The sequence below is a fragment of the Callospermophilus lateralis genome, chromosome 8 (assembly GCF_048772815.1).
Source record: "Callospermophilus lateralis isolate mCalLat2 chromosome 8, mCalLat2.hap1, whole genome shotgun sequence".
Lineage (NCBI taxonomy): Eukaryota > Metazoa > Chordata > Mammalia > Rodentia > Sciuridae > Callospermophilus > Callospermophilus lateralis.
The window spans coordinates 110,454,875-110,467,718 of NC_135312.1; the positions used below are offsets into that span (position 1 = coordinate 110,454,875).

Sequence of the window (12,844 nt, forward strand, 5' to 3'; positions counted from 1 at the left end):
AACTAAACTGACAAATTCAATAAAGAGTTTTAGTAACAGATTTGATAGAGCAAAGGAATCTGCAAATTCAAAGACAAGTCATTTGAAACTACTCATTAGAAGATCAAAAAGGAAAAAAGAATGAGGAGAATTTATGGGCCTTTTGGAACACTATCAAGTGAATCAGAATGTTTCAAAAAGAGATTCCAACATGTATATATTCCTAATGTAGCACTTCAAAATTTATCCAACAAAATAATAAAGCTAACGTGACAGAACTCAGGGAAAGGATGGAAACAATCCAATTTTCTCATAATCACCATCTGTTCACCTCTGCGCATTTCACTCTATGCTTGGAAATAAGAGTATTAACCACTTCTCAGACTATGATAAAACACACTCCCTGAGAAGGGCTATATTTCTCATCCTAGCCAAAGCTGGTTGTTTAATGACTGAAGAGGAGTGAACATAATTAAATATTTCCATTTCAATGATAATAAGCCAAAATACTATAGTGATAATATAATATTTGTAGTAAGCTCCCTCAACTTTCCTCTAGTTCTGATGCATCTTCCTTTAAACATCAATTTGTCTCCTCTTTCTTTTTTTTTAAATCAGTTACTGCTCTAACCACTGAAGGCTGCTTGATTTTGGTTAAGTCACTAAATTTCTCTGATACTTCCGCCTGCAGGTGGAGGAAGTTTTCTTTGAAATTCCTTTTATATCTAAATGTCAGTGAGTCTGGGTTCTTTGGTGCTCTGCATCAGTAAAAGGTTGATTTTTGTATTAATTAAAATTATCAACATATTATGATAGCTGAATTATGACTATGTCAATGTCCAACTTTATAGATTAAGTGAGTTTATATAAACCTATGGATATCGAAAAGGGATGAAGGTATCATAAGGATTTTCAATGGCTATTCTCTTTAGTCGTTACAGGGAGAGAGGAGCTCTCCACCTCCATTTCTTAAATATTGTACTTCCTTTGGTAAATACCGTGTTCTAAAGTTTCCTTTCACCCTCTCTCTCTTTAATATAAAGAAAATTTAAAAAATTTTATTGGTGCATTATAATTACTATATATAATGGTGGAAATCATCATTAGATATTTGAACATGCACACAATACAACAATATAATTTGGTAAATTTCATTCATCAATACCTCTTTCCTCCTATCCTCCCTTGCCTAGTTCCCCTTCCTCTACTCTATTAGTCTCCCTTCTAGTTTCATAAGATCCCATCCCTCTTTTCCTCTTTTTCTCTTTATATAAACATTGACTTCCTAGTTTGGCTTATTTCACTTAATATAATGCTCTCAAGTTCCTTCATTTTCCTGAAAATGACATAGTTTCATTTTTCTTTGTGGCTGAATAAAACCCCTTTATATATATATATCTTTTTTCATTCATCTGTTAACAGACTCCTAAGCTGGTTCCATATTTGGCTATTGTGAATTGTGCTGCTACAAACACATACCACTATAAATGCTAACTTTAGTACTTGAGGATAAATACTGAGGAGTTATATAACTGGATCATAATATGGTGGTTCCATTACTAATCTTTTGAGAAACCTATATATTGATTTTTATAGTGGTTGTACTAATTTACAATCCCAGTAATGGTGCATAAGTATTCCTTTATCATCATTCCTGTGTTAACAACAGTGAGACACTGAAAATCACAAGCTCATGTCTCTGACCCAAGGGAATGCCTGGATTAAATCTAATTTGTACAGTTTTTAGATTCAGAGCCAATAAAAAAGGAGATTTCCAGACTTCTGCAAGTTGGCAGGGAATAAATGATACTCTTTGGAATTAGGACAGGAAAGCCTGTCAGAAAGCACATTATTCTTCAAAGAATTCAATTTTAAAACAATAGATAAAGCTACTGAGCACTTATGGTATGGCAAGAGCTACGGATAATTCCACTTAGTACTCATAAAATTCTAGGAACTAAATAATATTATTATTTTCATTTCACAGATGAGGAAATTGAGGCTATCAGGAGTTAAACAGTTGCCCAAAGTGATAAAGTTTGTCAAAATTCATAACCTTTTTTGAAAATAATTCAAGATGTTAAATGTTTTAAGACTAAACACAATTTGAAGCATGGTTCTTCTTAAAAAATGTTTTCATATGTTTTAAGGAAATATTCTGTATTTAGTATAACCTTAAAAGTGAGAAAGCAAGTGTTTAAGCATTTTCCTCAAACATATGTGAGTGAGTGTGTGTGTGTGTGTGTGTGTGTGTGTGTATTTACAATTTCAAAATATCATTAACCTCTCTAAAGAATATGCACTCACTCACCTCTGGGAAAATCAGTTTGCAAATACTCTCTGCCAAGGTGTGAAGATAGACTCGGCTCCGACTGGTCTTTCTTTGTGGAAGTGCTCCTTGTACATTCTTCTCAGGGATGTCTTGACAGATGGGCAGGGCTGCTTTGCAGCTCTCTGCACCTCCTGCTACATCCTCTGCTGGATCTTTAGGAACCTGACCTGGGGCCAGTAAGGAGAAAGGACATTCCCCTGTAATCTTGAGATCCTTGAGCTTTGTGCAGAACATGATGCTGGCGCTGTCTCTGCTGTGATTTCCGATGGCTGAACTGCTGTCCTGATAAGCAACAGCCACTATCAATTCAAGAACACTGTTGACCAGTGTGTCTATGGGCAAAGAGAACAGAAAGAGGACTAAGAGAAGTGAACTTTTACACTTACTAAAACAAGAGGAAGACAGGTGCCAGAAAATAAAGACCACAGAGTCATATCATTTTCAAATAAATAATTAAATATATATATATATATATATATATATATATATATATATATATATATATATATGTCTGATGCAGGTGCCAATTACAAAATGAGTAGAACATCTGGCAAAGATATTTAATATGTGCACATTTAAGTATACTACTGTAGTAAAATACTTGCTTTTAGTGTTTTAACATTTGTCAAATAAAACATTTTTTTCTAAAATGTCCTTAACACAAACTACTGATTTTTATTTTTATAATCCCTTCGCTCTAGTTTGATTCCTTAACAGTGGAATACCATATGCCAAAATTCAAGTCTAAATCTATATTTTATTAGTTTTATTACTACATTCCATCATTATTCCATTGTTCTTTCTAAAAAAATATGAATTGTATAAACCAATATCTTCTAAAAAATACCTAAAGAAGAAAGTATATATGGAAAGACATAATGATGCCCAATTATATGTTTTGGGGCCTGGAATATGGAATTTCAGATGAAAAACAAGATCAGTGAAAATGACTACTGCAAATGAAAATATTTATCACTATAAATAGCAAAATAACTTTAAAATATTATCATAAAAATTAATTTCTCTTCAAAGAACTCCTCATGACTAAGAACATATGGAATTTTCAGGTGTCTAAGAATACATACATAGAGAACACTTGGATAAATCAAGAAAGATTCTCTTTCCAGGCCCACTAAACTCATACACATCTCCATTCCTGCATATTTTACCTTCTACTTTTTTGTCAATGTCATGGTTGTAAATCTCCACATAATTCATAACTCAATTATTGCTAGTTAATTGTCACTAAAACTGTCTAGTTTGAATTCAACAAATCATTAACAACACTAATGATCTTTGACTGGATCCACCAATTCTTTTCTACTCTAAAGAAAAAAAGAAAAACTCAAGGAATAATGGAAAAGAACCCACAGCTACAAGTTCCCTACAACGTGTGTGACACAGTTTTGAGACTCTATATTTATAACCAATCCTATCAGCAACCATATGACATAGGTATTATTATCCCCAAAGGGCCAGAGGCTCCAAAGCTCAGGTCATTTTCTTGCAAGTGAAAAGCTAGAAACTGACAGGTCTAGTATTGCAATTCTAGGTCTATCTGACTTCTGAGCCAACCTGTTTGCTATTACCCAGACTAATTCCAAGTGAGACCAATTTCTACATAATCAGGCTTAGTCTATAAACTAAGATAAGTTTATCTGAAAAAAAAACATGGCTTACAAGTTTATATTAAAAATCAATCAGGAATCTGTATCTTCTGTCATTTGGATAATGGTATCTAAATCATACAACACACAGTTTTATATTTTAATCTTTAGTACTGGAATGTAATCTTTTTCTTTTCTGTTTTTTCCAATGCCCTGAATATATTCTCAGTGTGTATGTAAATTGTCACAGGTAAGTTATCTTATCAGATTTGAACAATGAACAATTCATTTTCTGCATGGAGAAAAATAAATTCAACAATGGACACCCAGGAGGTGTCATGCATATCAAATACAGGGACACTATGGATGCTGCCAGAAGCTGCCAGAATGGGCTGTCACTTAAAGTTATACCCCAATTCTGTGATCACATGTAATTTATGAATCAATAGGGCACAAAGGAAGATTCCATGTGTTCAAGAGCAGAAAATATATTCTGCCCAAAGGGAATGGAACTGTTTATCTCAACCATTCACTGAGGCAGGCCAAAGGTCATACAGTGATGGGGAACAGCTATATGAATTCTCAAAGACTTAAAAGTCTAAAGTTTCCAGCCACATTCCCTTTGAGCCTTCAGTCAATAAAAATACATATCTTCATTTTTATCACATCTCAACATAATGCAAATATTATTTTATTATTATTGTTTACTGACTTTTAAACTTCTATTTTTTATTTTTACTAACTTCTATTTTGATTTATGGTTTAAATCTGTAATGAGTAAACATTTTCTATAAAAGGGTCAGCTTGCAGGTTATGCAGTCTTGTTTGCAACTACTCAATTCTACTGTTGCAGCATGAAAACATCCATCGACCCTAAACAAAGGAGTGAGCATGGATACATTCCATTAAAATCTTATTTGTAAAATCAGGCTGCAAATCTGATCATTTGCTGACCCCTGGTTGTAAAAAATACTGAGTAAGTTAAATGAAACATTTTTATCTGACTATAAGGCCAGAGTTACTTTTTCATATTCATTTCCAGCTTTTTTCTTTCCAAAAGAAAAGGTTGATTGGTCAGTTGTATACATCTAACTCTTGTTGTTTGTAGTGCTAGGGACTAAACTCAGGGGGCCTCCTGCATGCTTGGCAAATGCTCTTCCCCTAAGCTACATCCCAGGTCTACGGATCCACTTTTTGTAAAACTTGAAAATAATCAAACAGATTATGGTGGATAATCTTAAATATCTATTTATTTTTAAAAATAAAAATGCCAATATTTGCATCAATGCTAACAAGAAAGAATGGTAACTGAATGTCATAATTTCAATTATCTCAAAATATAACTACAAAGACTAGCAAAAGAAGATAGTCAAAAAATGAAGGCAATGACAAAGAGAATATTATAGATTATATCTGACAAAAAATATGGAACTTCTTTCTAAAATAAATTATTCTAATAGGTATTAGAATTCTAGTATTGGACTTAGATGTTTGGCAGAATACAGCTTATGATAACTCTTCTACTAAACTTAATCTCTCATTCACATTGGATTTCAACTCTGGGAACCAAACTCAACATTTTAATTCTTATCTGTCTATTCATTCTGGTTCTAAATGTATACAACTGACCAATCAACCTTTCTTGAAATTCTTTCTTTTCCTGTATTGCACAGTACCCTAATTTCCAGAAAATGTCCCTGTTTTTGTTTTGTTTTGTTTTGTTTTGTTTTAAATCAACTTAAAAAGGGCAACAGGAAATGAGTTGTGTTTACTTCAAGATTAGTTAAGTGTTTAGTCTCATTAAGTCACATGTGTATAAACAATTAAATTAGCATTCTTCATGGTTATAATTTCTGGTGAAATTACACACGGACCTTGTACAGGAAACCTATGTTCATCTTGGTTTCTTGGTTTGTGGACCAGGAATACAGAGTACATTCTTCCATTAAACTAGTGATGATTTTTATGAGTAACATCAGCAGCAACTTCAGAAATGGTTCCCTGAGTTGATGAACTCAGAACACAGAGGATTATAGAAATGTAGTAACATGTTAAGGGGAAAAATAAGTTAGAATAATAAACTTGATGACAAGATACTGATGAGAAGCAGGATCATTTTACAGAAACGTAGAGAAGTACTTGCTATCCCAAAAGTTGAAGATTAAACCATTTCCAAATATAGTGAATGTTTTCTCACTTTTACTAGTCAGTGATTAACTTTGCTGGGCTGGGAATAATGACCCAGCTACCAGCCTTATCCTCATAATCAGAGACATTATTGTTCAGGTAAGGGGACTCTCTACTGAAACTTTAATTAACCATGAACACCTTGTTTACTTCATGTAACAAAATCATGTGGACCTGAGGAAAACACTACTTAAGTACTCTGACACTAAATTCCTCTTTTACAGCATTTTTAAAAGGTCTATGGATGTAGCTCAGTAGGAGAACATTTGCCTAGTACACATGAAACCTTGAGTTTAATCACCAGTACTACCACCAAAAAAAAAAAAAAAAAGAAAAGAAAAAAAGAAAAAGAAAAAGAAAGAAGAAATGGGGCTTGAGGGGTGGGGTGTGATGGCTGGACAGCATAAGAACTGAGTCTCCATCGTAAATGCAAGTAACTATATCCAATGTTTAATATCAGACCTAGAGCCTGAACATGCCAAATCTATAACTAAAGAGAAAATATGTTTTACAATCAAATCTCAAAGTCCAGACGTTTCATAGTAGCCATTAGGAGAACTCAAGACCAAATTGTTTTGGTAAGGATAAAATTTGCATACACCAGGACAAACCATAGCACCTATTTTCATAAACAAACATGAGAAAAAATGAGCTAAATTTTCAGGTAGACTGAAAGTCTAGAAAGTGTTCCTTCCTTAAGTATTGAAAAAAACATGCCAGGTGTGGTGGCACACACCTGTAATCCCAGCAGTTTGGGAGGCTGAAGCAGGAGAATCACAAGTTCAAAGCCAGCCTCAGCAAAAGTGAGGGGCCAAGCAACTCAGTGAGACCCTGTCTCTTATTTAACACAAAATAGGGCTGGGGATGTGGCTTAGTGGTCAAGTGCCTCTGAGTTCAATTCCTTGTGCCTCCCCCCTAAAATAGGAAAAATAAAATCCCCAAAATAAGTCTTTTAGAATCCACTGTGCAGTAGGAAATGTTTACAGAACTTTCTCTGTGCTATATCAGGAAAGCAGCACAAAGTAGTAGAAAAATTGGAGAAAGTGTCCAAGTTTCTCCAATACTAAGTTTAAAAAAATAATTTAAAAAGCAAACCCATTTCTGACTCCTTTATCATGTCCTTCCTTCCTAGCATTATCATTGTTTTATTGTCACACTTCTTGAGAGATCATGCCTGTGGAATCTGTTCAATTCTTTAATTCATATTTATTCCTAAGTTTAAAACTCTCTGGCTTTTGCTTCCAGTGTGTTACTGAAACCACCTTGTTAAATTCAATGATGCCTAAAAGTTAAAACTCAAGAATCTTTTGACTTTTAATATACATGGATTCTCCATTCATTTGTATTTTCTTTTTCATAATCTTGACTCCAGTACATTCTTTGATATCACTGGATTATCTCCTACTTCATTTAGTTCATTCCATAAATATTTACATGCCCTGCTATGTACCAGGCATTCTGTATCAGCGGGAGATGCACAAGGGACTTCCTCTGCTCTCAAAGAAGTTTGCATCCCAGTAGGAAAACTATTTCTGGGACATCAGTCCCAAGTGTGGCATGTGCCACAACAAGAGGAAGCACAAAGTGTTCTCTAGGAATGCAAATCAGACATCCAAATTTATTCCCATAAGAAATCAGAGCCAAGCCAGGGGAAGAGTTCCAGAAAGAACTGCATGCTTGGAGATAAAGACAGATCCAGTAATACCTAATCTGCAATATGAAATGAGATAATTCTAGGCTAATGGAAATACAGTGTGTGAGAGAACAAAGTGATAGGAGTGAGAGATAAAAGAAGTAGAGGTCAGGATTTTGCAAGGTTCTGAAAACCACATTAAACAAGTTGAAACTCCATTTTATTGGCAATCAATTAAATAAGTGAGAAGCAAGTTTGTGAATAACTTAGGCTATATTTTCAAAAGATGTTTTGAGATATATAATGAAAAATGATTCAAAGTTGGAGAGATGGCAGACCTGTGTCAGGCTGAAATGGTGACCCTGAGGATGAGAAAGTAGACCAACTGAAGAAAAATTTTTGAGAGAATCCATAGGTCTTGCCTACCAACTGGCTATGGGTTCCAAAGGAGAGGAAATCACATCATGTGACTTGCCTTCTCAATACTACAGGCCATGAAAAAATCGGGGGACCATTTTTAACACTCAAGATAAAATATAATATATTTCCTATGACCCTGGTTATTAAATAGCAACCATGCCCAGATTTGGGGGTTTCAAAATTATATAACATCTTGAAGGAGGTATTATATTTTTCCTGTTAAAATTTTTTTTTGGAAAGTTATCTCTGCTGTTTCTTCAAAAGTTAACATAAGGGAAAACAAACTCCAATTTATGTTACTGGATAGAACATTCACATTTTCAATAGACTATATTGGTATTCAACTAGAAGCTGTCTCCACATAGTTTCAAGAAAACTGGAGTGTACCTCTATTGCATTTCTGAAACTAACAAAGTCTTCCAAGACAAAGAGGTCAATGACATCACTTCCAAAGATCAAATGCGGCAGGTGTCCCCTCCCAGTCCAATGGCATCTGCCTTGCTAACACTACATTAGTGAACACAAGTTATGTTTAATTAACAACATTAATTGTTCATTAAAAATAAGATGAGTATAATCCTCAGTCTTTTTCATGATCCTCTGACCTCTTTGAATTTAGTATACTATATGATAAGGAGATAACTCTAAAACATTTTCTGGTTTTCAATCTGGTTATCAAAATGTTTACAGAATGTTTTATAACTAATTAAATATCATAACCTGTGGAAGTATGAATCCTAATTATATATGTTTATAAAACTAATGTGATTATCACTTAATACATATACTTAATACATCTTTGAATTAGATATTATTGACATTTGTGGTGGGTCATGTAGGCTTTGAGGAAATTGGATAAACTTTTCAATATTTTATTCCTAAAATATATAAAACAACCTCCTGTGGTCCTTGCTATGGTTCTCATCATAGTTATATTGCTAAGACAGTTCTTTACATATACTTTGGCACTTAAAAATATAGTTACTAAAAATGTACTAATTATTTTGAAATGAGTTAGAGGAGAAATATAATTCCTTTTTAATCCTACAAAAGCCTTTTTTGTTTTCAACTATTTACAAATGGGAATCATATATTTCTATAATGTGAATTGGCTCAGATGCAACTATAAAGAGGGAAATGATGTCAGTATGAAGTGGCATTTGCTAGATCTCCTTCACCCACAGTCATCGCCTGAGCTGTATCTGACCAGAGATCCTATTTTGGAAGTACTTACTACTATACTGTAGTCTTCATTAGAATTAAATTATCTTTCTACTAAGTTTATACCATTTTTAGGATTGTTATCGCTTTACTTAGTGCTCATAGATATTGAAAGGTTTCACCCAAAACATTTTCTTCCCATAGTCCTTTTATTTTTAGTGCATAGTTTTGCAGCATCTGAGATTTTCCAAGAGCACATATCACATTACAGCAGAAATGTCTCCACCCTCAACAATTTTGACTTACATTTGCAAGCAGGGCAAAAAGCCAACTTAACTATCTGGAAAAAAACAGTCAATACAGTTCCATTTTCTAAAATCCCACAGATTTGACAGTAATTTAATTAAAAAAAAATACCTACATTAGTAAACAATTGGTCTGACTGATACATTTCATTTAAGGGACATTATGAGTGGATGATCACAAGACTTTGTAACTTCTCCATTTTCTCTTCTTTTAAATTTTTCTCTGACAGGAAGGCTTGGAAGTACACTCTTTAAATCGGTGACATAATTATATAAATAATACATAAATATCAACATAAACACATACTTAAATATACTTATTTTTGCTCTTCTTCAAAGGGGACTTTTTTTGAGGCTCTTGAAAGTACATGTATATGTGTATGTGTGTATGTGTGAGTGTATGTGTCTCATGAATGCAGTCAATTAGAACGGGAGACTTTATGATTTGGAGGGATAGGTTCACATAAAGGTAGATATCATGCTCAGAAGTGCCCTGAGTTAATGGGGTTAGTGCAGAGGTTAAGAGTTTAAAAGATCAAATGTTCCTCTGCCATGTACTACCTTTGTGACCTTAGTCAAGGTCTTAGCCAAATTTACCTCAATTTTCTCCATCTGAGAAGTAAAGAATACTAATAGCAACAATATCATAAATGTGTTATGAGATTAAACCAAGCAATACATAGAGGAGCTGGGGTTGTAGCTCATTGGTACAGAGTTTGCATAACTTGTGTAAGGTCCTGTGATTGATCCATAATATCACCAAAAAATAATAAAAAAATGACAGAAGAAAGAAAGAAAGGAAAGCAAAGAGCAATAAAAAACAAGAAAAAAAGTCCTAGCATCCAGAATGCACTGAACACATTTTGACTATCACAATTCCTATTTGGGAGTAGTATAGCATTGAAAAATTTCTTCACTTCACTGTGCTTCTGCCATCTAACCCTCCAAATGGTAGAGTGGTGATGAAACAGTGTTAAATTATGGATTAAAGAAAATATACGTAACATGGTTAGTTTTGGCTGGCACCAACAGATCCATAATTTAAAAAGAAAAAAAGAAATCCATTCTTGTATTCAAGTCTTAAGTCATTTGCTTTGCAAAACATATGATGTTTCTTCTCCTAGGTATGTAGTCAATTTTCTACAACAGAGATAACATTATCAGTGTCTGGCTGATAATTTTAGAACAGATCATGCAATACATGCTTTGGGTACCTACAGCCAACTGGAAACGCTCATTGCATTCTGCTGATTTTAACAGACATCACTAAATAAATAATTAACACATGCATGCCATCTTCTCAGGAAGATTCAGGAATGTTTATAACACTTAGCAAAGCTTATTTAAGGGTACTATGATATAACCAAGTGCTTTGTATTCTATAAATAAAAAAATCTCCACTGAAGAACATTAATAAATACCAGGAAAGTAATATCTATGTCAATAGTTGTTTTTCCTTTTCTTTGTTTTACATTTATTTTTTAGTTGTAGTGGGACACATACCTTTATTCCACTTATTTATTTTTATGTGGTGTTGAGGATTGAACCCAAGGCCTTTCTTGTGTGAGGAAAATGCTCCACCACTGAGCCACAACCCCAGCTCCACTTTTCCTTCTTTTAAATGGCAAAATAATAGAGTTATAGCACAGCTCAGAGCAGGAAGATCTCATTTCAATTTTATCCTATATAATTCTTTTAACTAATAAGTCATACGTCAAATTTATTTCATACTATGTTAGAATATGGATGCTAGATTTTCAAGCTCTTTCCTGCTTATCAAGCCAAAACTGTTACATAAATCATGGAATTCTTATGAAATTGGAATTCATAGTATTTACTATAAATCCACATTATCCTCAACATGGCAATAAAAATCTCATGATAATCAAGTTTAAGTAGAATTTCTGTGTTTTATGATTTTCTTTTCCTAGAATGTTAGATTGAAAAATGATTAATATTTGCTATACAAACTGTTGCCTCTAATCATTGCTTTTTACAAGATGTGCTCAATATCAACTCACCATTAACTTTTCTGTACACTTACTTGCTTAGTATTTGCTTGTTTTGTAGAAAGGTTTAGGTGAAGGCCAAGGAGAGATGGGACATTAAATTGACATGTTCATTTTACAGCATTTGTGAAATGACTGAGAATTCAATTAGAATAAGAGATGCAAGTGTTCCTGGTCAGGGTAAAAAGAGTCTGCCATTGATCACAGCTGTAGAACATTTGTATTAGCATTTCAAACACTGGGGAGATATGAAGACCATCTCATAGTTGATGGGAAAGTGAGAGTGACCTTAGCATAAAACTCACCAAACAGTAAAGCCAAGTTGTTTGGGTTCTAATCTGTCCTATTTGGAAAAAAGATTCTGGAATAAGAGACAATAATGATGTCTATGGTTCTTCTAATGCAGCCTTCTGAACCTTTCCCAAGATTCTTGACAAAAAGAATCACAAGCTAAATAAGTCATGAAAAGAGTTCATGAAAGAGTTCCATATATTATTAGATAGAATCTTATACAACTTAGTTAAGAACAAATTAAACAAGGAGTTGAGCTACAAAGAAAAACCAAGGATAACAAGAACAAGTGTTTCAATGGTGGACACAGACAGTAGAGAAGGTGGATTAGAGTCCTGGAAACCCAGGGGAGGAAGTGTCTCTGGGAGTGACTAGGGCATAGGCACCCAATAGCTGGACACCATTTGTAGTCAGGGACCTTCTAGGGATTTCAGGTATAAGAATGGCTCTTTCTGATTCTTGATAAATGATCCTTTGTCTTCAACACTGGGAAATTGGGGACAAGGCTTCCTAATGCTTATGTTGAAACCAAGCTACCAATAGACGCGCACCAAAATGTATTTCATTTGATTTATTATAAATTTAATTCAGCTCATTATAAATGTTAACATAGTGATTAGTTTCAAAGAAACTATTACCGGAAATGATGTGGGGCTTCTGATCATGTATTTTGCAGGTATATATCTGTAACTTGCAAAAAACATGTTGAGAATGTTTTCCCATTAAATCCAAAACCACAAACCAGTTTTTTAAATGCCCTCTAGTTGATTCAAAATAGGGTGAGTTAAAAGAACCCTCTCAGACCATCAACCCCAAACCATTTTCCTCTTATTCCATTGTGTGTCTCTTACATGAAAGCTAACGTAGAAACATAGACATTACATAATAAAAGTTTAAAACTGGAACAGATGGTAGAAATT

At 33.8% G+C, this 12,844-nt stretch overlaps 1 protein-coding gene across 3 annotated transcripts in view; it reads right to left on the reverse strand.

Annotated features, from left to right (window-relative positions):
* Positions 1-12,844, reverse strand: part of Gucy1a1 (guanylate cyclase 1 soluble subunit alpha 1) — a 61,026-nt gene that overhangs the window by 27,366 nt on the left and 20,816 nt on the right. For all 3 annotated transcript variants that reach the window (XM_076864654.2, XM_076864655.2, XM_076864656.2), the window contains one exon: positions 2,291-2,643. In XM_076864654.2, the coding sequence (XP_076720769.2) occupies positions 2,291-2,545 (255 nt within the window). In that variant the 5' untranslated portion in view covers positions 2,546-2,643. The remainder of the gene's footprint in view (positions 1-2,290; positions 2,644-12,844) is intronic.